This window comes from Drosophila virilis, chromosome X (genome assembly GCF_030788295.1).
Source record: "Drosophila virilis strain 15010-1051.87 chromosome X, Dvir_AGI_RSII-ME, whole genome shotgun sequence".
In the NCBI taxonomy this organism is placed as follows: domain Eukaryota; kingdom Metazoa; phylum Arthropoda; class Insecta; order Diptera; family Drosophilidae; genus Drosophila; species Drosophila virilis.
In genome coordinates this window covers 11,616,258-11,636,205 of record NC_091543.1, presented here as the reverse complement: position 1 = coordinate 11,636,205, position 19,948 = coordinate 11,616,258, and the positions used below count along the sequence as shown (strand labels likewise).

Below are 19,948 nucleotides of genomic sequence, written 5' to 3'. Positions count from 1 at the left end.
GCTCCAGTTATGGACCAGCCTAAAGTATATAGGTTCAACCTAAACCGAAATGAGTTTATGGCCGCACTAGCTGCAATTGCGGCTGTCTGTTTTTTAATAACTTGCTGCAGTTGCATTTATTTGTTATTGTTTTTTTTTTTTTGGTTGGTTTTTGTTTTTGTTTTGACGTCGCAGCAAGTTTTTCAATAAGTTGTGAGTCATGCGACTTGCGACGGTGTATCCGCGTGTCCTTTGCTGTCCCCTGGCGTTGTCCTTGTCGTTGTTCAAACTAATAATGAAATCGTAAACTAGTTCATCTCCCATCCTTTTGCTTTGCTCCTTTTTTAGTTGCCTTTTTTTTCTTGCTTTCTTGTGTGTGTGTTTATTTTTATGTTGTTGTCAGGCGTCAGCGAAAAGTGTTTGCACAACAAAATCTTACACGCAGCGACAATGCAGAGAGCAACAGCAACAGCAACAACAGCAACAACTGCAACAGCTACAACAACTACTGCAGCAACAATGAGAACAACTACTGCAACAATAAGAAGCTGCAGTTTGTTTGCCTTTGGCCCAAACTGGGAGTTCGGCTAAAGAAAATTCGACAGGAACTTTTATTTATTTTATATGTTGCGCACACACATGACATGGGCGGCTTGGGGCGTGGCATGGCGACTTACACTGCCAATAAAATTGGTAAATGGAAAATGTTTTTTAACACAACATCCCGTTTGGCTTTAGCCGTAAAAACCCCGAAGGCCGGACACCAGGATTTGGCTCAAAAGACTTTTGCCCTTGTGCACCCGCTGCATTGGCTAGCAAGTTGGCTGTGTGTGTCTGAGGGTATGTGTGTGTGTGTGACAGAGAAAGTGTGTGTGTGTGTGTGGGAGTCTGTGTGTGTTGTTTGACAGTCAACAGACAGCTAGGATAGATAGACAGATGGCTTGTTATTACATTGATTTATAAATAAACTGCAAATATTTGAGATGCACACACACTCTAACATACACCCACGCCATGCTGACTGCCAGCTCAGCAAATGCAGCTACATTTCTTCGTGCCACGCCCCTTAACGCCCACGCCCCACGCCTGATATCCTTGTTGTGCTTTGCTCTGCGCCCGCAAAAGTGATCTGCACAATTTCCGCTCAGGAAATAACGCAAACTTATGTTACATTCCAACTCAAGATACCCTCCCTCCCCGTCCCCCGTTCCCACACACTCACGAAACACGCCAAAAACCCCTTCCCCCCTCTTAAGCCAACTCCCAACTTCATCCCCTTTCAGCAACAGATTTGGCATTTTTTTATATATTTTATTTTCACTTAACACCTGCCACGCAAATGCATCTACAATTTTGCCGCACCCAAAAAGTAGGCAACACTTTTTTCTATAACTGTTTACAAAAACTTGGATTTTTGTTATTTATGACAGTTCTTGATATGCAAATATTGACCATATTTTAATCGCCCTGCTTCAAAGTCTGATCAAATTTAGGTATTTAATTGACTAAGAGAAGAGACTATAAAAGCTTTAAGAGTGCTCCCGTTAGCTACGAATTACTTAGAACCCAGCTGCGGCTCATAAAGTCCAAGATGTGATAAACGAAAATAGAGCATATCAATGTCAATTTGAATTCAACACGATATCTAACAAATAGTGCGAGCTATTTAAGATTCGAAAAAGGCAGGTGTGCATGAATTACCTTCAAAATTTCAAGTCTGTAGTCCCCGAGGTTGATGCGATCAAAGGGGTTGAAAGAACGTATAGATAGATAGACGGAAATGCTGTGCAATCATTAAGACACTTTATGGGCTTGAAATTTGACAGAAAACTATTTCAGCCTTTATCTGCGCATTTATAAAGTAAATTGGTTGCGTTACTATAAAATAAGAACAGTTAGAAAGCTGAACGTAAAACCTTTTCAGATTAATATATTTAAAAACAACTTTAAGTAAGTTCGAACCCTGAAACGGTGCTAAGCAAAATTGAATTGCAAAATAAATCCCAAGAGCCAAAACTCATTGAAATCGCCTCGGACTTGACGCAGCTTAGTTCATATTTTCAAAACTCTTAATTAGTATTTATGCACTCTTGCTAATCGCATCAACTTAATTGCAGTAAAAACGCAATTCAATAACAATTTACAAGCTATCATTAAGCCAAATGAATCGCAGGAAGTCACTGAACTGTGGCAATAGCAACTGCACCTGAGCAGCCCTGATGCGAATGTTTGGCGCCCAACGTGGGTAACCAGCTTTGGAAGGGAATTTCTGCACAGCTCTCTGTGGATATATTTAAACAGTTGGTTGTGTAAAATATTGTAGTTTGTGCCTTAACTTTGAACCCTCAGCTTCGATTTGCTGGCTGACTGGCTGTCCAGGCTGCTTCACCCGGCCCAGCACTCCCCCCGTGTCCATTTGGCCGATGCCTGTTTGTGTTTGGATTGTGCGCAAGTATTTGATTTAGGAATTTCAGTTTGCAATTTTTTCAATTTCTGCTGCTGCTGCTGCAACAGAGATTTATTGGCATGCCTCGAAAAGACGAGGACGACGACGTCGTCCGGCTCGTTAGTGACCCATGGAGCGCATTGCGTGGATTGTGGCAAGTTGTTGGTCTTGGTTCATGTTTTGGGTTAGCTGAATGACTCGTTACTTGGCTGCTTGGATTCTAGCTAACAAATACGTGCACATATAGGGGATTTTGTGCTCGATGTTTATTTAGCTTACTTGTGAACGTGAGAGTTTGCTTAAAATTATATTACGTATACGCCACGTTAGCTACCAATGTCAACAACTTGTCTAGAAATTTGTTTGACATTTCACTGGAAGAACTAGAGCTGCAACTACAATACTCATTTCACTTACCCCTTTTCTCTGTTTTCCTTTCCAGTGGCTATTACCTGGACAAATGCGCCGGAGAATCAATTTCCTATACTGGGCGATGATTACGTGGTGAAGTGCGAGGTGAAAGCCGATCCCAATCCAACCATTGACTGGCTGCGCAATGGCGATCCGGTAAGTAATGCAACACTAGACAACCTGATCCAGCCCCACTCACTCTCAGACACACCGACACTTCTCTTCCTGCCACAGATACGCACAGATTCGAAGCACGTGGTGCAGACACATGGCTTGCTCATACGCGACGTGGCCGAAACAGATGACGGTATCTACACCTGTCGTGCGGCAGTCATCGAAACGGGTGAACTTCTGGAGCGTACCATTCGAGTGGAAGTCTATATCGGTCCAGTAATAACACATCTGCCCGCCATACTGGAGGCTGTTGAGGGCAAACCGTTTGCCGCCAATTGCACGGCAACTGGTAAACCGGTGCCGGAGATAAGCTGGATCAAGGACTCTGTGCAGCTAAATGTGGCCAATGCGGATCGCTTTAAGGTGGATGCCCAAACGGGTCTGTTGACCATCAGCTCGGTTACCCAGGAGGATTACGATACCTATACGTGCATTGCCAAGAACGCTGCCGGCGTTGTGGATAAGAAGACCAAGCTAACTGTGCTCGTTCGTCCCTCTGTCTATGAGCTGTACAATGTGACGGGTGTCACTGGCAAGGAAATTGCCATCACCTGCCGCTCTAAGGGACGTCCCGCACCGGCCATCACTTTCCGTCGTTGGGGCACCGAACAGCAGTACACGCCTGGCGTCCAAATGGACGATGAACGCATCACTCTCGAACAATATTTTGATGAGGAACGCGGCGAGAGCACCGGCACCTTGCGAATTGCACGATCCCAGCGCACAGACGACGGCTTGTATCAGTGCATTGCCAAGAACAAGGGTGACACCGCCTACAAGACTGGACACATTGCCGTTGAATTCCCGCCAGATTTTACGCACATGAAGGAATTGCCGCCGGTATTCAGCTGGGAGCAGCGCATGGCAAATCTTAGCTGCTTGGCTATGGGCATACCGAATGCGACCATCGAATGGCGCTGGAATGGACGCAACATTAAGGATCTGTATGACACGAATCTCAAGATCGAAGGCACCGGACCACGCAGCGATCTCATTGTTCATCCAGTGACCCGGCAATATTATTCCGCCTACAAGTGCATTGCCACCAATATCCATGGCTCTGCCGAGCACGATATGCAGCTGAAGGAGGCGCGCGTACCGGACTTTGTAACGGCAGCTGTGCCCCGCCAGCTGACGGCGACCACCATCACCTTCGATATACGCGGCCCGGCCACAGAGCTCGGCCTGCCCATACTGGCGTTCAGTGTACAATACAAGGAGGCACTCAATCCGGACTGGTCGACGGCTCTGAATCGTAGCTGGTCACCCGACTCGCCGTACATTGTTGAGGGACTGCGTCCACAGACCATGTACAGTTTCCGTTTTGCGGCACGCAATCAAGTTGGTCTTGGCAATTGGGGTGTGAATCAACAGCAATCGACGCCGCGTCGTTCCGCGCCCGAGGAGCCCAAGCCATTGCACAGCCCCGTACAGAACGATAAGGAGGAACCGGTCGTCGTCTCACCCTATTCGGATCACTTTGAGCTTCGCTGGGGCGTGCCCGCTGACAATGGTGAGCCCATCGATCGCTACCAGATCAAGTACTGTCCGGTAAGTGCACTGCAAAGAAAAAATTAATAAAAAGAACTGAGTCGGCAACTAATTTGGCAACTAATTTGTACTTGATCACTACAGGGCGTTAAGATGGCCGGCACCTGGCACGAGCTGGAGAATCGCTGCAATACGGTCGAGGTTGTGGAGACCACATCTTATCAGATGTCCGATCTGAGCGGCAATACGTATTATCGCATCGAGCTTAAGGCACACAATGCCATCGGCTATTCATCGCCGGCATCTATCATTATGAAAACGACCAGAGGTGAGTCCGATTCAGCTAATAACAATCTTGGCACATTGCTCTATTCGGCCGGCTTCAATTCCGGCGTCAGTTCGCTACACAAACAACTCACAATCACAACAACAAGAACAGCAACAAGAACAACAACATCAACAACAACAGCAACAACAACAATCATTGCGCTGGCCACAACAATCAGCATTACCTTATTTAGTGTCCTAACCTCAATGTTAGTGTAAGGCAAAACAAATCGATCGATATCGATCGATATCGATTTGTTTCGTTTTACTTGATCATAAACCATTTGCATAATCTATGTAATTGAATATCTGACGAGAAGAAGCAAAAAGAAAACAAAACAGAAGAAAATCTAACATAAACTTGGAATCGAATCGAATACGATCACACGCTGTTGATCCTGTTATCGATCTTTGAGCAAGACAACAAGATCAGCAAAAATACTTACACAACTTCTTGAAATACTTGCATACTATCTATCAATATACACATAGACATATTTAAATATATATAAATCGGTATATATATATATATATATATATAACTATTTTTGATCGCTCTATTTAACGTATCTAATATCATATATATTTATACAACATGCGTTATACAAATAGCGAGTACAATAACTTTTGCATACATTTTTGTAGTGTTTATTTTTTGCGTTTCCAATGCCATTTCTGTTTTTATCTCAGTGTATTCATTAATTTTCTCCCAGTCTACTCAGTAATCTCTACCCTTTTTCTTCCTGTTTTTTTTTTCTTTGGTGTGTATGTGTGTGTGCTATAAGTACTCTGTAATTGTTAAACTCGATCCCAGTTGTTTTTTACAGTGTAATTTCTTGATTTGCGAATTCGCCTGATGAAGATTTTTGATTATTTTGTTTCTTTATTACAAATGTCGTGAACTGTTTTGTGCTGCGCCAAAAACAATTTTCGTTGCATGCTTTTGTGCGTTTACGTCTAGCTAACACCTAATGCTAACTTTGTACTGAACCCTGTCCCCAACCAATTAGTTACCCATACCCATAATTCTACACACACAATCATTTTTGAAAGCGATTTACATTCCAAATAAAAGCAAAAACAAATCGCATTTGCTGGCAATTTTGTCCGATCAGCTAGCGTTTTGCAACACTTTTTTTAAGTACTCTAAACTGAGCTAAGTCAAGGAATACGCAAATGCATTGGATAAGCATTATATAAGTACAATTTTGCTCACAAACACACGCACACACACTCACACATACACACACACACACACACACACACACACCACATACACAACATCAAAGAACTCAATATGCAATCATCTCGTAAGCTGTGCTCTGTCTCGCTCTCCCGCTCATACTCTCCCACACTCTTCGGTGTACTGAGTGCTCTCTTTTGTTTACCGTGTTTTTTTTTTTAGTATGTGTACCGTCAGCTTTTTTTAATATTTTTTTTAAACTACAATTCATAAGCATTTACTTAATTATTAATTTAAAAATGAAATAAAAATGATTAAAATTAGTCAAATTATTTTTTTATATTTTTGTGTGTGTGCATTCATCATATTTTGAATTTGAAATGCATTTTGTAATCAATTTTTAATATATATTAAAAAACAAAAAAAGAAGAAATACAACTTCTAAAATGAAATAAAAATACTTGTGTTAATTGTAATAAATTTTTCAATATAGTTCTTAAAACTTCGTAATGCCCATTAGTTTGCTTCATAATTTGTACTTTTACTTATATATTCTACATTTTTTCCCTTTGTATGTACTGCGACTATTTCTTTAGTTAAATTTTGTATTAAGCAACAACATTATTAAATTTACATTTAAATTGAAAACAAAAAAAATTAATGAATAAATATTGAAAAACAAAAAAAAAACCAAACTAGCATAATTTGCAATGGCAACTGTTTCATTATTGAATACTCATAAACAACATTGTGTTATGTTTGTTGGCTCTACGTCTCGCTACTTGTGTCTTTCTCTCACTCTCGCTATCTCTCTTTCTCGCTCTCTCTCTCTCTCTCTCTCTGTGACTGTGTGTCTGTCTCTTTCATCATACATCACACTCATTTTAATTAGCTGCTTGATCTCTTTTTTTATACATATTGTGCACTCTTTTGTTTGTGTGTAGCTGATGGAGCTGCAAAACTATCGATAAAACTACGTAAAATAATAGACATTGAAACGTGTTTGTTTTAATTAAAGTTATTAAGATTGATCTGAAACAAAGTTAAAATAAGAACAATCTTAATTGATCAACATTAGACTCGTATGAACTCATTAATTGACTTCACATTCATGCTAGAATTATCGATAGTTTTGCGAACCATCGTAATTTTGCAGTATATACTTGTGTATGTGTGCGTGTGTGTCTATTATGTTATTCAACTTGCTGTACAGCTCTCTCATACATATTCCCTATGCCTTCTCATAACATATTCATGTCCTATATTTTATATATCTATGCCTAATTTATTTAACTTATACTAACTATGTCTTACCAATATTTAAGTGACTGCATCTATATATAATAACAGCATAGCATAATCTACTAATAGATACAATTAACACTCTAACACAATAGGTCTAAAAACTGTAACACTTTGAGGGTAGCTCTCGTACTGAAAGCAAGCAGTGCAATCTGCATTGTGTGTACCCAGCAAAGAAATACTCTTACCAACTAACCTCAAATTGAATACTCACACCCACAATACACACACACACGTATATATTTATATATATAAGACACACATCCACATTATGTTTGAGTCTTAGCAAAATGTCAACGTCGTCGTCTCTTGATCTATTTAAATCGCAAAACAATCAAGCAAGAAAGAAAACCAACAAAAAATATTCTTTTGTGTGTTTCCTTTTCTTCCTTTTTTCTTCTACTACTTTTCTTTGTTTTTTCTCTCTTTTACGCTGTGTGAAATACAAAAAAAAAAAAAAACCAACAACAAAAACAATCCCCAAATCGAATGCTATGACACCAAACCATTTAAAACCAAAATTAAATCCAACAACAATAAATACAAAACACTATAAACTGCTGCCGCACAAACTGAACCTGTTCCGAACCTCTACGTCAAACTGTTCCTCACTTCCCACGAAAAAAAAAAAAAAAACAGACAAACCGTATCCGTATTCATCAAGCAGCGCCACGAATCGACTGCTTGCCAACAATGCACAAATGCTCGCGATGCCGCTGCTGTTGCTGATGCTTTTGATGTCGACACGCACTGCTTAAGCGCTTGTAACAAGCAGTACACCAAGCAGTGCACGGAACAACCGGAGGATGATGCTTCAAGCCTACCGCTGCAAAATTTTCGTTTCGTTTTGTTTTATTTTATGTTATTTTATTTTTGTTCATCAATCTGTCGACAATTTGTATATAATAATAAGGAAAATACCAAAAATACCAAATATGAAATACACAAACACAACATACACATATATAGCATGTTGAGCTATAAACGTGAATGTATTTCGTACCAACATGAATACCACATATGATAATTACTTATCACTAGGGTGTTAAAAATATCTGCGCTATACACTATATGATTCCATTCAATGTACAAAACACAAACTGCTAAATGCCAAAAAAGAAAAAGAAAAAAAATACGAACGTTTAATCATATACCATATATACGAGTACTTAGGCACAGACAAACGCGTTTTTAAACTTAAGTATCAACAACTTGTTAAGTCATACGAAGGTTTATTTAGAGTTTTAATACGTATTGCAGACATATGTATGCACCATTTCATTCGTCACATATGTATGTATTAAAGGTCAGTTCTCTTCCATTTGCCTTACCTACGTAACTACCTTATAAAAGCTGCTCAGTTTTCCGTTGTTTAATATTTAAAATTTGATAGCAATACGTCATGTGGATAAAGCACTGCCAAGCCAAAGCAATTAATGTTTTTCGTACGCGAAACCACATTTTATTAGAGAGTATTATAATAATATCACAAAGCCCAAACTACTTAGATCGTTAGTAGATGTGGCAAATCATATAAGGGGCAGCCAAGTGCATTCACTTTTGATTCAATTCTTCAGTTACAGCTAGATCATAGCTTTTCCAGCGAGAATAACAGTTTCTGCTGTGATCTTGACAAAACTGTCGATTCGATTCGAAACTGAAATTGCAAATAAGCCTCGGAAGTTTTATACAAAACGTTTCTGCTAGATAAAACTATACAACTGGCAATTCTTTTAAATAGCCAACGATAAGTATCCTATGCTTCCTTCGTTCTGGTAGAAAAAAAATACCACCGTTATAAAGCCATTCAATCCCAAGTTGTCCGTTTCAAGTTTTGGGTTTTTCTAGTATGTGACTTAAGAGCTGTTTGTTTTTTTTTTATTGAACGTATACGTTAAGGGGACAATAAGTAACTACAAGTAAAATAAAAAGAAAAGAAAAAAAAAAACCAAAAAAAAAAAAAAAATTAAAAAACATAAAGACATAAACTTAGTGAATACAAAGTTTGAATCCATATTAAGGGCTGATTTAGACTCAAAGATAACCAAACGTAGCCCACGGAACCCTTTACAACCCCAAACGCATGTTTCCAACTACGAATTTTTTTCACATGGTGTATTAAGCTTAAAGTATTGAAATTTTTGTAAATGTTTGTGCTCATTGAATTAAGGTATATAAACCATATTTATATGCATATGTATGTATATAACTAGTTACATATATATGTGCATCCATTACGTGTGCTAAGAAATTATAAAAAAAATGAACTAAGAACACAAAAAAAAAAATACTTCAGAAGCAAAGACAAAGCAGTTCAATTTAGATAAAATATTCCTTGTATACAATTTTTAGTCAAAAACAAAAACCTTTTCTAGCAAAATATATATATATATACACATATACATATATATCGTGAAACATAATTCCAATTTGTAACTTTACAATATACAAAAGTTATATACTTACCATAGTTAGTGAATAATTCAGCCCGCCTAACGTTGCTGAGCAGATCGTATCGTATCGTATTGTCTTTTTTTTTTTACCTAGCTTTGAGAGGCATAAATAAATATTAACCTAAAATGATACGAATATAAATACACATAAATGACTGGCCAAATAGCTTGAGGTTCGCCGGGAGAGGCGTTAGCTGTAGGACAAGCAGTTGATAAAGCAGTTTAAACTAGAATCTAACTAACGCAGAACTGTACATAAGTTGAATGCCACACGGTTCATAACTCACATACATACCAGATTAGCTGCAGCTAACTATGTATTTTTTTTTTTTATATAAGTGTTAAACATTCTGTAAAAGTGGACAGAACTTCTCAAATTCTTGTTGTCAGTCTAAATGTACCAGGCTGAGGCCTAGGTAACTATAAAATATATGGCGAACAGTGAACACTTAACCATGAAGCATGAGAACAGGTGACCAATGTTTGAAAGAGAGATAATAGGATATATCTAAGGTGCTCTCAGTCACACACGACCACACACGACCGCACACACCCAAACACACCTACATACCAAGCAGTAGAAAAAGTAAAAAATTGCATATGTGTCATAAATGTTGTAAGCAGTCTTTAAAACAAAACAAAAAACAAAAACTAAAAAGTAAGCAGTTCATTTTGGATAATAAAGACAAACTTTAACAAACAAGAGCCTCTTCTATGTGTGTATGTGTGTGTGTATATGTTAAAAAAGATGTTAAAAACGCACAGGGCTGCAGTGCGCTTGTAGCGATCGATAAATTAATCGATCCATGAAAATTGACAGCTGATAATAACGTTTTAAACAAATACCGCTGCACAGCTGCCAGGTGTGATATACCGACAGGTAATATGGTTATGCAACAAATTAGCTCGTTTAAATAATTAATAATAGTTTTATACACATGCATATATATATATATTCGACAATTCACAAAATTAACCGATTATAACACAAAACGCATTCGATTATAATTTAACCAAAGCGACTAACATAAAAACAATACAAAACAGCATAACGCGAAGCGAATCCTACTCTAATCCACAAAACAACAAAATGTTACTAACTAAATACAATATTTTCTTATCAATTTTGTAAAGTTTAGTTGTAGCTTCCGAACAACATATAAATCTATATATTTAAAACGTGCAGCACTCAAAATCAAGTAATTAGATATTTTTAGCAATTTTTGTAAACACAAAAAAAATCAATTTTGTTAATGTTTTTTGCAAATTGGTAAGCAGAGCGCACTCGCAAATTTGTATTAAAAAATTTACAATTCTTTAAATGTTATCGTTATCGTTATGTACACACAAAACTGCTTCACACACCCACACACATACATACGCATTCCTTGTACAAAAAAAAGCTTTGAATCCTAAGTTTATATAAACAATGCTATTGCTTGTATATTTTTTGGCTTATTGGCGTTTCTTCTTTGTCTTTGCATTTAAAGCAAAACTCTTAAGTTTTCCTGCCTTATCGTGCGCTTTCTCACTCACTCTCTCTGCCGCTCTCTCTCTATCTCTCTTTCATTTTCTCCTTCTTTCTCTCTCTCTCTCTCTCTCCCCTGCTCTCTATATACATACGTCTCTCCCTGCCCTATTGAAGGCTGCATGTTTTATTTATACCTTCTTTTATTTGTTTATTGATATTCCATTGCTTATCGATAATTTATCGAAACTACTTTTTATTATTTCATATCGAATTGGTGTACTATTAACTTTTTATTTCTCTTTTTAAAATGTATTTAATATTTAGTTGTTGTTTTTTTAAAGCTTTTTTTACTTAACATGCCCAATTTTAATTTAATTTTTTTTCTGTTATTATTATTTTTTTTTTTTTTTTTTCAAATACACACACAAAAATGTAAAATATGTTTGTACAAAACTCGAACTCAATATGAAATCATACTAAAAACGAAAAGAAAACAAAAAAACACACATTTAGAAAAAAGTGTTTATTGCTGAGCAAGATGAGAAGCAAGTTTGTAACTCGAGTTGAAAAGTTAGTTTTGCGCTTGGCTGTCATCCACGCCAAATCGCAGCTGGAATGCAGCCAATAGCTGAAGTATGCTATAGTATTTAATTTAGTATTTAATATATACCAATATTTATTAGCTCTATATGCAAGACTTGAATGACAATTTACTAATCAAGCACTCTACTATCCCCCACACGCTCCTTTTTCCTACTCCCCCAACAAAAAAAAAAAAAAAAACCGATTTCTCTCCCACACAGGCATCGATGTCATTCAAGTGGCTGAACGTCAAGTTCTCTCCTCGGCGGCCATTGTGGGCATTGCCGTTGGCGGCGTGCTTCTTCTACTCTTCATAGTGGATCTTCTGTGCTGTGTGACCGTGCACATGGGCGTCATGGCCGCCATGTGCCGCAAGGCCAAGCGTTCGCCTTCGGAGATCGATGACGAGGCCAAGCTGGGCAGGTAAGCATCTATAGATACCCTATAAACTAGCGGGACTCGGTTGGGTCTTTCAAATCACATAATATTGCACTAAAAATGATACGAATTTACAAAATATAAAAAAAAAAAAAACTACCCAATTCGAAAAATTTGCATTAAATCTTTGTTTGTTTGTTTGTGTATTTTTCTACCTCTTTTCGATTTGCACCGCTCAAAACAAATTCGACCAAAGACAAAATTCTCAACGCCCGGATTTCGAATACAATTGGGTCTATGCGCGTCCGAAATCGTTGTTGTTCAATCGAAATTCACTGATAATCGTTTGAGCCGAAAGACCAAAAGAGAACGAAAAAAGAAAAAGCAACAGCTTCCCACCAAACAAAATTCTCCTTCACCCCGCCCCCATTTTTAGTTACAAGTATTTCAATTATTAATTCTCATTTCTAGTGCAATATTAAATATGTTTACAATTTGCTAAACACGCCACATAAAACAGACGAAATACCGTATTCTTTTTTCTATTATCCCACAATACAAGAAAACACATAAGCTTATTTTCAATTTTAGCTACAGAATTGTTCTGTATCAATTCATCTGTTTCCTCACTTCGTTAGTCAACACTTTTCTTTAGTGTTGTGTGTGTGTATGTAATTTTCTTTATTTTTGTGTACCATAACGAATTCCACTGGCCGAATGTTGTCATCATTCAAAGCGTGTGTTAAAATCTATAAATGACAAGAATGATGACCAGTAAATTGGCAGAAGATGTCATCATTGAAAGAATGTACCAAATGACAATAACATTAAACCCCAAATGAATTTGTCTTTCTATACATGAATGTTGTCACTCCGGCAGAGACTTAGAGAGTTAGACCCAAACGTTTCCAGTTAAATATAATTATATGCAAACACATTTTGAATGAACATTCGATGAGAGAGACGAATAAAGACCAGTGGAATGTTTTTATAACTCAAAAGTAGTTAAATAGTATGCAGCCAGCTATCAAGATGTAGATTTTGCTCAGCCACCCTTTCACTCGAACATCTATCAAGTGCCTTGTCTAACATTTAATACTATTTAGTATAGTACCTCTTTTTCTCTCAAGTAATTACTGGTACTGGCTGCGGCTAGATATTTTGTTATTCAAATATATTATCTTTATCGTACATTGTTTGACTTTCCTTTGTTATGTTCATCAGCACATCAATCATTAATACGAATCACAGACAAATGCACACACACATTCATATTTGAAAATAAATAAATAATAAAAAAAAACGTTCACAACATTATCACATTGTCACATTTATCGACTCTCCATACCATCTATACTTTCTCTCTTGATTTACCCAAATTGTTACCACATCAAACTCATACGTACTGTACGAATCAATCAAAATCATTCAACACAAAACCAACTAACCAAATCTATAAAAAATCCAACAAAATCTATCGAATTGAAACAAAAAAACAAAACAAAACAAAAAAAATACCATCCAAATTACCATCATCTAACCAAGCAGTCTTTATGGTTGGCGTTTCCCGCTACCTTATTGCAGTGGACAGCTGGTTAAGGAGCCACCACCATCACCGTTACCACTGCCGCCGCCAGTTAAGCTCGGCGGCTCACCAGTGACATCTCCATTGTACGTACATTGATTGTATTGTTTGCAACATTTTTGTTTTTGCGTAGTCTTGCAACACTTATCTCTGCTCTGTCTCGCTTGCGTAGTTTCTTTTTGCGCTCTCTTTTTTCATTTTCCAACACTACTGTATTCATCAAACGCTTCTGTCGTAGCACATCTGATCAGCAGGCACCGCATGTAGCTTTAGTCCTAGCTCTTAAGCCTTGTAGCATTTACCTTATGTCCGTGGTAAGTAGCAAACTAGGCATGTGTGTGTGTCCTTTAGCACTAAGCTTTCGTTGGCTTTGCTTCTAATAGCTGACTGATCTAGCCTCTTCGGGTTTTGCGCTCTTTCGTACTCTAGATTTGATATCAAATTCTCTTCACTAATCCCAAGCTCTCAACTTCACAGGGACGAAAAGGAGCCACTGCGCACACCCACCGGCAGCTTGAAACAAAACTCAACCATCGAATTCGACGGGCGCTTTGTGCATTCGCGCAGCGGCGAAATCATTGGCAAAAATTCGGCGGTGTAAGCGACGCAACCAAGGGAGCTGCAACAAAAACGACGTGCACAAAACTTGCAACAGAGAAAAGTATTGAAAAGTCGCCCAAACACAAACCCTCACACTTTCGCAAATAGTAGAGAAAGAACCGCAGCACCAAACCACAAACATGACTAACCCAATTACCTGTCTACCCACAAATGCCGAATAAACGACACGAACAAGTTGCGAATTACAGCAGCAAAACCAAAGCCAAAGCTGTGGGAACAGCGTTAAGAATACTGTTTTTTCATTGGCATATGAGTTGGTGTTCAGTTAAAATTTAAGTTCTATACAATCTTAACTAAATGTCTTACTATATATACGATATCTAAAGCATACATAAATAATATTTTAAGCTCAGTACAACATACACACACACACACACACACACACACACACACACACACACACACACACACACACACACACACACACACACACACACACACATACACATGCACACACACAAAATACACTCATATGTCCATGTTGCTTCACTTTGTATTTGCTGCATTGCTTTTTTTTTTTGATTGATTCTTCAGACTATATTATTGACTATATATGGCTGACTGGATTCTCAACAAAATATTTAACAATTTAGCTTAAGATCAAAACAAAATTAAAACTAAAATTAATGCCTTAAAAACATGATGAACAAAAATGAATTATTACATTTATTTAGCATTTAAATGAGATGAGGCAAGGAGCAAGAGAATGGGTTTAGAATCATACACAAAATATTAGTTTAACTAACTTAAACATGCCATAAATAAGTTTTACAATTAAGTTCAAGCATTTTCACAAAGTTCTTTTCGATAACCACGTTCACCACGATTACCCATTAATTTCGTAGTACTTAAACCACTTAAACAAAAGACTTTGCGGGCATTTGATTCTTAAAACACGAACATGACAAAAAATTACTGAACCCAATTTTAGTTAAGAATTCATTCACATTCAAATTTTGGTTTCCTATTGGTAAATTGATATACTTAATGAACCGTACGAATCACATAGATATATACAAATATATAATGTATGTTAGTTATTAACAAAATGCTCAATATAAATGAAATGATATGAAAAGGCTAACAAGAGGTACAGTTACGACAAAGAATGCAACTGCTTGTATGTAGCTTCAAACAAACGTTGCACTGCTTGACATGTACAGTTGCGACATAAGTTGCACTGCTTGGCAAGTACAGTTGCGACAACAGCTGCAACTGATTTGCGTTTGAAAACTGCCAAAACAAAGATGAGAATATGGAAAAATGGAAAAATTAAGAAATATTAGCAAGAAGAGAGAATTTGCTGTTCAATATAAACATAATTAAAATATTTCAATGAATGTGTACTAAATAGAATGCATAATTCAAAGCGTAAATGTTTAAATTTGTGTGTGTGTTAAATGCAAGTTTCAATAAGCTGAAATCAACTACGACAATGCCAAACAATTCGTATTAATTTTGTTTTAATTACTCTCTAATTCTATTAAGTTCTATTTTCATGACATTCTATTAAGAAAATTAAAAAAAAAAGCCAGCAACAAATGCAAATTATGAAATTATGTACTCAGTCCTAATTAATTACAATTTTGAAGTTATTTCCTCCACCCTTTTTATTTAGATTTTATATGTGTATGTAAAAAAAAAAAAAGAAAAGAAATACAACCATTTGTAAGTAAGGATTTAAATAATAATTATTTAAATAATGAATATATATGTACATGTATTGAAATTTAATGTGTAAGTATTTTTTTTTTACACGAATAAAAAACAACACATGAAAAACTTAAAAAAAATATATATATGTATACACCAAGAACTACATAAATATATATTAAAAACAAAAAAAAAAGCGTTTTTCGTTTATTTTTTTTTAATTTGTTATTAATTTTGATGTTCGGTTCGTCCTGTTTTGTAGATGTTTGCCAAAAGCTTTTGTAGCTTCTGTTGCCAGTTAAGCCAAGCGCCTTCTCAGAGCTTTTTTACCTACTATATAAATATAAATCTAAATAATATATACAAATATTATACAAACAAAACAAAAAGAAAACAAAATCTAAAATGATGTAAGAAATTGAATGCAAAAACAAAAACGTAACCAAACAAAACATTTTTTGTGTGTTTATATAAGAAAATTTAATGAAAATAAACGGAAGATAACGAAAACTATCAACAATCAAAAAGCTACACCAAAACGAAATTGTAATTTTATGTATATGATCAAACAAATTTGGAACTGCTTTCGGGAGCGCAGCATATAAAATATGGCCAGAAAATGAGAAATTCAACATGAAAAACAATTGACACAAAAACTTCAAATGTGTGGCTTTTTACAAAATACAAAATGCAAATTCAATAAGAAAAACTGGAAGAACAAAAAAAAAAGAAAACAAAGGAGAATTAACCACGAAACTGAATCGTTGGAAAATAAAGTCGTATTTATCAAAGAACATTTTGTTTATTTTTTTTTATTAATCAAAAAAATACATTTGCAAACCTACTCGTTTTTGGACTTGGCGTCAGCTGGTTTTCGTAAGGTTTTCGGATCGCTGGAGAGCTATACAGATCCATTTTATAGGGTATTTGCAGGTATTCTAGGGTATTTACACCTGGGTGCTTATTCAATAGTCCGTTAGCCTGTGAATTTCGAAAATTTTCGATTTCGATTTCGATAAAGTCAGATTCAACATTATAAAAAATTATGCTCAGAAATAGTTAGGAACAAAATTGAGGATTTTCTAATGCGATTCTGCGTACTGGAAATGGTATAACAACAGAAAATAAGCTGGCTAATTTGGAAGTATAAATGAAAAAGCGAAACAGTCAGAGTATTTACGGCACGTTGTAGATTTAATACCCTGTAATTGTGTCAGAATAGTAAAGCTCGTAAAAGCTGAGCTCGATCAAAATATCTTGGAACTAACTAACAAATATTTTGCCATACATAAACTCATTTTCGATCGATTCCTGCTATAGATCGAAAAATAAAGTGCGATCTTGATGAAAAGTACAAGAATTTAATCTTCGACCGATCGTTCATCTTCACATACCTACCTAACCTTTGTCTATGTAGGATAAGTTATTAAACAAGGAGCAAGAAAGGCTATCTTGGACACGCCGAAGACTTAATACCCTTGCAGAGCCAAGCTTTTCATAATGTTCATAGTGCTTTCACCGTATATAAGAAGCACAGCCAAATAAGCTAATGCCAACTATATTTAAGATATCTTGATGAGCAAAAAGTCGTTCGTACAACTTAATTTTTGACCGATCGCTCCTATGGCAGCTATATGATAAAGAAAGAGGCACTGCTGTAAAGTATTACGACGATAGCCTTAAAACTGAGAGATTAGTTCGCATAGAAACAGACAGACGGACAGACGCACAGACGGACAGACGCAAAGACGCACAGACGGACATATCTTTATCGACTCGGCTGTTGATACTGATCAAGAAGATGTATTTTTTATGGGATCGAATGTGTCTCCTGGTCGAGTTATCAATTATCGGACACAATTTCATACTGCGCGGGCATTAGGAGGACCTATGTTCGAAATTTCTGTAGCTGTTATGGGTACTTAGATCGACGCAGACGGACAGGACAGACGGGCGGACATGGCTAAATCGAAGCGGATCGACTCGGACCGACTCGGACCGACTGTTAATGCTGATCTAGAACATATATATGCCTGTTCTTACATATCTGTGTTGCATATTACGTGTGTGAAACAGAATTATCTTAAAATAGTAATTGGCATTTCTTAAAAGTAACTCGAATAAAATATATTTGTAAATGTGTTCGACTAGCAATAGACCAGCTATGAACACATTTAGTTGCTTATGATATGTTACTTGACATCATTTTTAATTGGACACTGGCCAACGAGACTACAAATATAATACGCAATAGACTAAGTTGAGGCAAAAAATAGAAAACATACATAAATTCTTGGATGGATCCGATGCCTAAACCTCAATGCCCTCATCGGAGCGTTTGCCCTGGCGTTGGAGCATCTCCTCGGCGTTGAGTTTGGTTTTCTCGGTGCGCGTATGCCAAACGAGAACGTCGCGACAATTGTTTGCCAGCGGCTGCAGCTGATCACTTGTGGTCAGATAGCGCAGGATTTCGCTTTCCTGATAGCCGCGCTGCACCTCATAGGAGAAGGCAGCCTGTGGATATTTGAAGAACAGATCCATGCTGATGGCAAATGCTGCCATATCAATGGGAAATGGACGCTCCGGCCGCCAAGCAGCGTTAAAGCCAATCACTTTGTTCTCCTCATTGAGCAGCGGCCGTTCCACCATCAGACCGCCGACCAGGCCGACGGGCCAAATGCCCACACGTCCCGGCTTGATTTTTGACATTTCAACAAACAGCTCCAGCGCATAGGAATTGTCATCGTCCATAAAGAAGACAATCGCATGACGATCCACATCGGCGTGGCTGCGCAGCCAGTTTAATGCCAGATTACGCTGCTCCACGCCACGTGGCTTTATCCAATTGGGATCCTTGCCCTGCAGCTTAAATTCGGGCGGCGTCTTGATATTCAGCTGGGTAAACCGATCGGTCAGACCGGCGCGCAACAGTACATTACGCACCAGAGCCGTTGTGCTATTGGCATCCTCAACAATGATCCAGTGCAGATTTGGCACCAGCATAAACAAATGCGAGAGCCTACAATTAAATGGATTATTATTTATTTGCCAATCGATCAGTAAATGTTTGCCACTCACCTGGTCAGTTCGGCTTTTTGTGCGGGCCGCGAATACGTCGGCGTTATGGCATAGATTTTGGGCAACGTGTCCGTCAAAGATTTTGTGTACATAGCCTGCAGATATTCGGGGCCTTGGCAGGTGCGTTTACCGTTACGATGCACCATGAGCAGCACAAAGATAAACACTATGATGAGCACAAGCACTTGACGGGGTCGGATGCGTACCTCGGACATGTTGGCAATCGTGATCGCATCTAATTTTCATAAGTAAACTTAACCCCAACGAGCAATCACTGCGTCAACACAAACAACAAAATAAAAGAAAAAAAAAAAAAGCCAACAAACACAAGTATGTTCAGCCGCTATTGCTGCTGCTGTTGCTCATTGGTTATAGTACCTAAGAACTCCAATATAGGCTCAACATAAACACAGTTTAACGCATTGGTAATAAAAAAATTAGTTCAAACGCAATAAAAACAAAAATTGATACATCTTAACAAAAATTGTGCTCTTGGTAAAAATACACATACGTATATAATAATCGATATACCAAGCACAACGATAAGTCGTGCAAAATATCGCGATGATTTCCAGCGGAGCATACATTAAGCGCGATATTTATATCGTAGGCAAGTAAGTATCGCTTAGGCGCGCGCAAAATTCAAATGCAGTTTATTACGCAACTGACAGTTGATTAGTATGAAAAATTGTTTTTTTTTAGTTATAATTCACATTATGATATTCATAACTGTGTCTGCTTTAATCATTTGTTGTTGCATGCGCCATCTGCTTTAACCGCTTGCTTGTGCCTATCATCGATATATCGATACCTT

The 19,948-nt window shown here is 37.4% G+C and overlaps 2 protein-coding genes across 11 annotated transcripts in view; one reads left to right on the top strand and one right to left on the bottom strand.

The window, feature by feature from the left end:
- Fas2 (fasciclin 2) overlaps nucleotides 1-15,968 on the top strand; it is a 97,495-nt gene extending 81,527 nt beyond the window's left edge. For 3 of the 6 annotated variants that reach the window (XM_032440304.2, XM_032440306.2, XM_015169960.3), the window contains 6 exons: nucleotides 2,868-2,992; nucleotides 3,071-4,561; nucleotides 4,646-4,829; nucleotides 12,041-12,242; nucleotides 13,782-13,868; nucleotides 14,260-15,968. In XM_032440304.2, coding sequence (XP_032296195.1) covers nucleotides 2,868-2,992; nucleotides 3,071-4,561; nucleotides 4,646-4,829; nucleotides 12,041-12,242; nucleotides 13,782-13,868; nucleotides 14,260-14,383 — 2,213 coding nt within the window. In that variant the 3' untranslated portion in view covers nucleotides 14,384-15,968. Of the gene's footprint in view, nucleotides 1-2,867; nucleotides 2,993-3,070; nucleotides 4,562-4,645; nucleotides 4,830-7,952; nucleotides 11,650-12,040; nucleotides 12,243-13,781; nucleotides 13,869-14,259 lie in introns of those variants that run through there. The other 3 variants (XM_015169958.3, XM_032440307.2, XM_032440308.2) reach the window with 2 other exon arrangements.
- GlcAT-I (Glucuronyltransferase I) lies at nucleotides 4,327-19,647 on the bottom strand. 5 transcript variants are annotated; one of them, XR_004305220.2, is made up of 4 exons: nucleotides 19,135-19,647; nucleotides 18,342-19,075; nucleotides 9,780-9,887; nucleotides 4,327-4,570 (listed from the first exon to the last, which is right to left on the bottom strand). XR_004305220.2 is itself a non-coding variant. In XM_032440310.2 (3 exons), the coding sequence occupies exons 1-2, from the start codon at nucleotides 19,347-19,349 to the stop codon at nucleotides 18,367-18,369; spliced, it is 924 nt and encodes a 307-aa protein (XP_032296201.1). In that variant the 5' UTR covers nucleotides 19,350-19,647; the 3' UTR covers nucleotides 4,327-4,570; nucleotides 18,342-18,366. The 5 variants fall into 5 exon arrangements, 4 of the variants coding, with proteins under 4 accessions (XP_032296201.1, XP_070067394.1, XP_002057309.1 ...); XM_032440310.2 differs by lacking the exon at nucleotides 9,780-9,887; XM_070211293.1 differs by lacking the exons at nucleotides 4,327-4,570; nucleotides 9,780-9,887 and adding an exon at nucleotides 15,558-16,389.
- Between the last annotated feature and the right edge of the window lie 301 nt (nucleotides 19,648-19,948).

What these genes read in the sequence shown, in the direction of transcription:
- GlcAT-I (XM_032440310.2), bottom strand. Translation starts at nt 19,349, where the DNA reads ATGTCCGAGGTACGCATCCGACCCCGTCAAGTGCTTGTGCTCATCATA. An exon ending in CAAAAAGCCGAACTGACCAG is followed by an intron (nt 19,076 to 19,134) that starts GTGAGTGGCAAA and finishes ATTTAATTGTAG; the next exon opens with GCTCTCGCATTTGTTTATGC.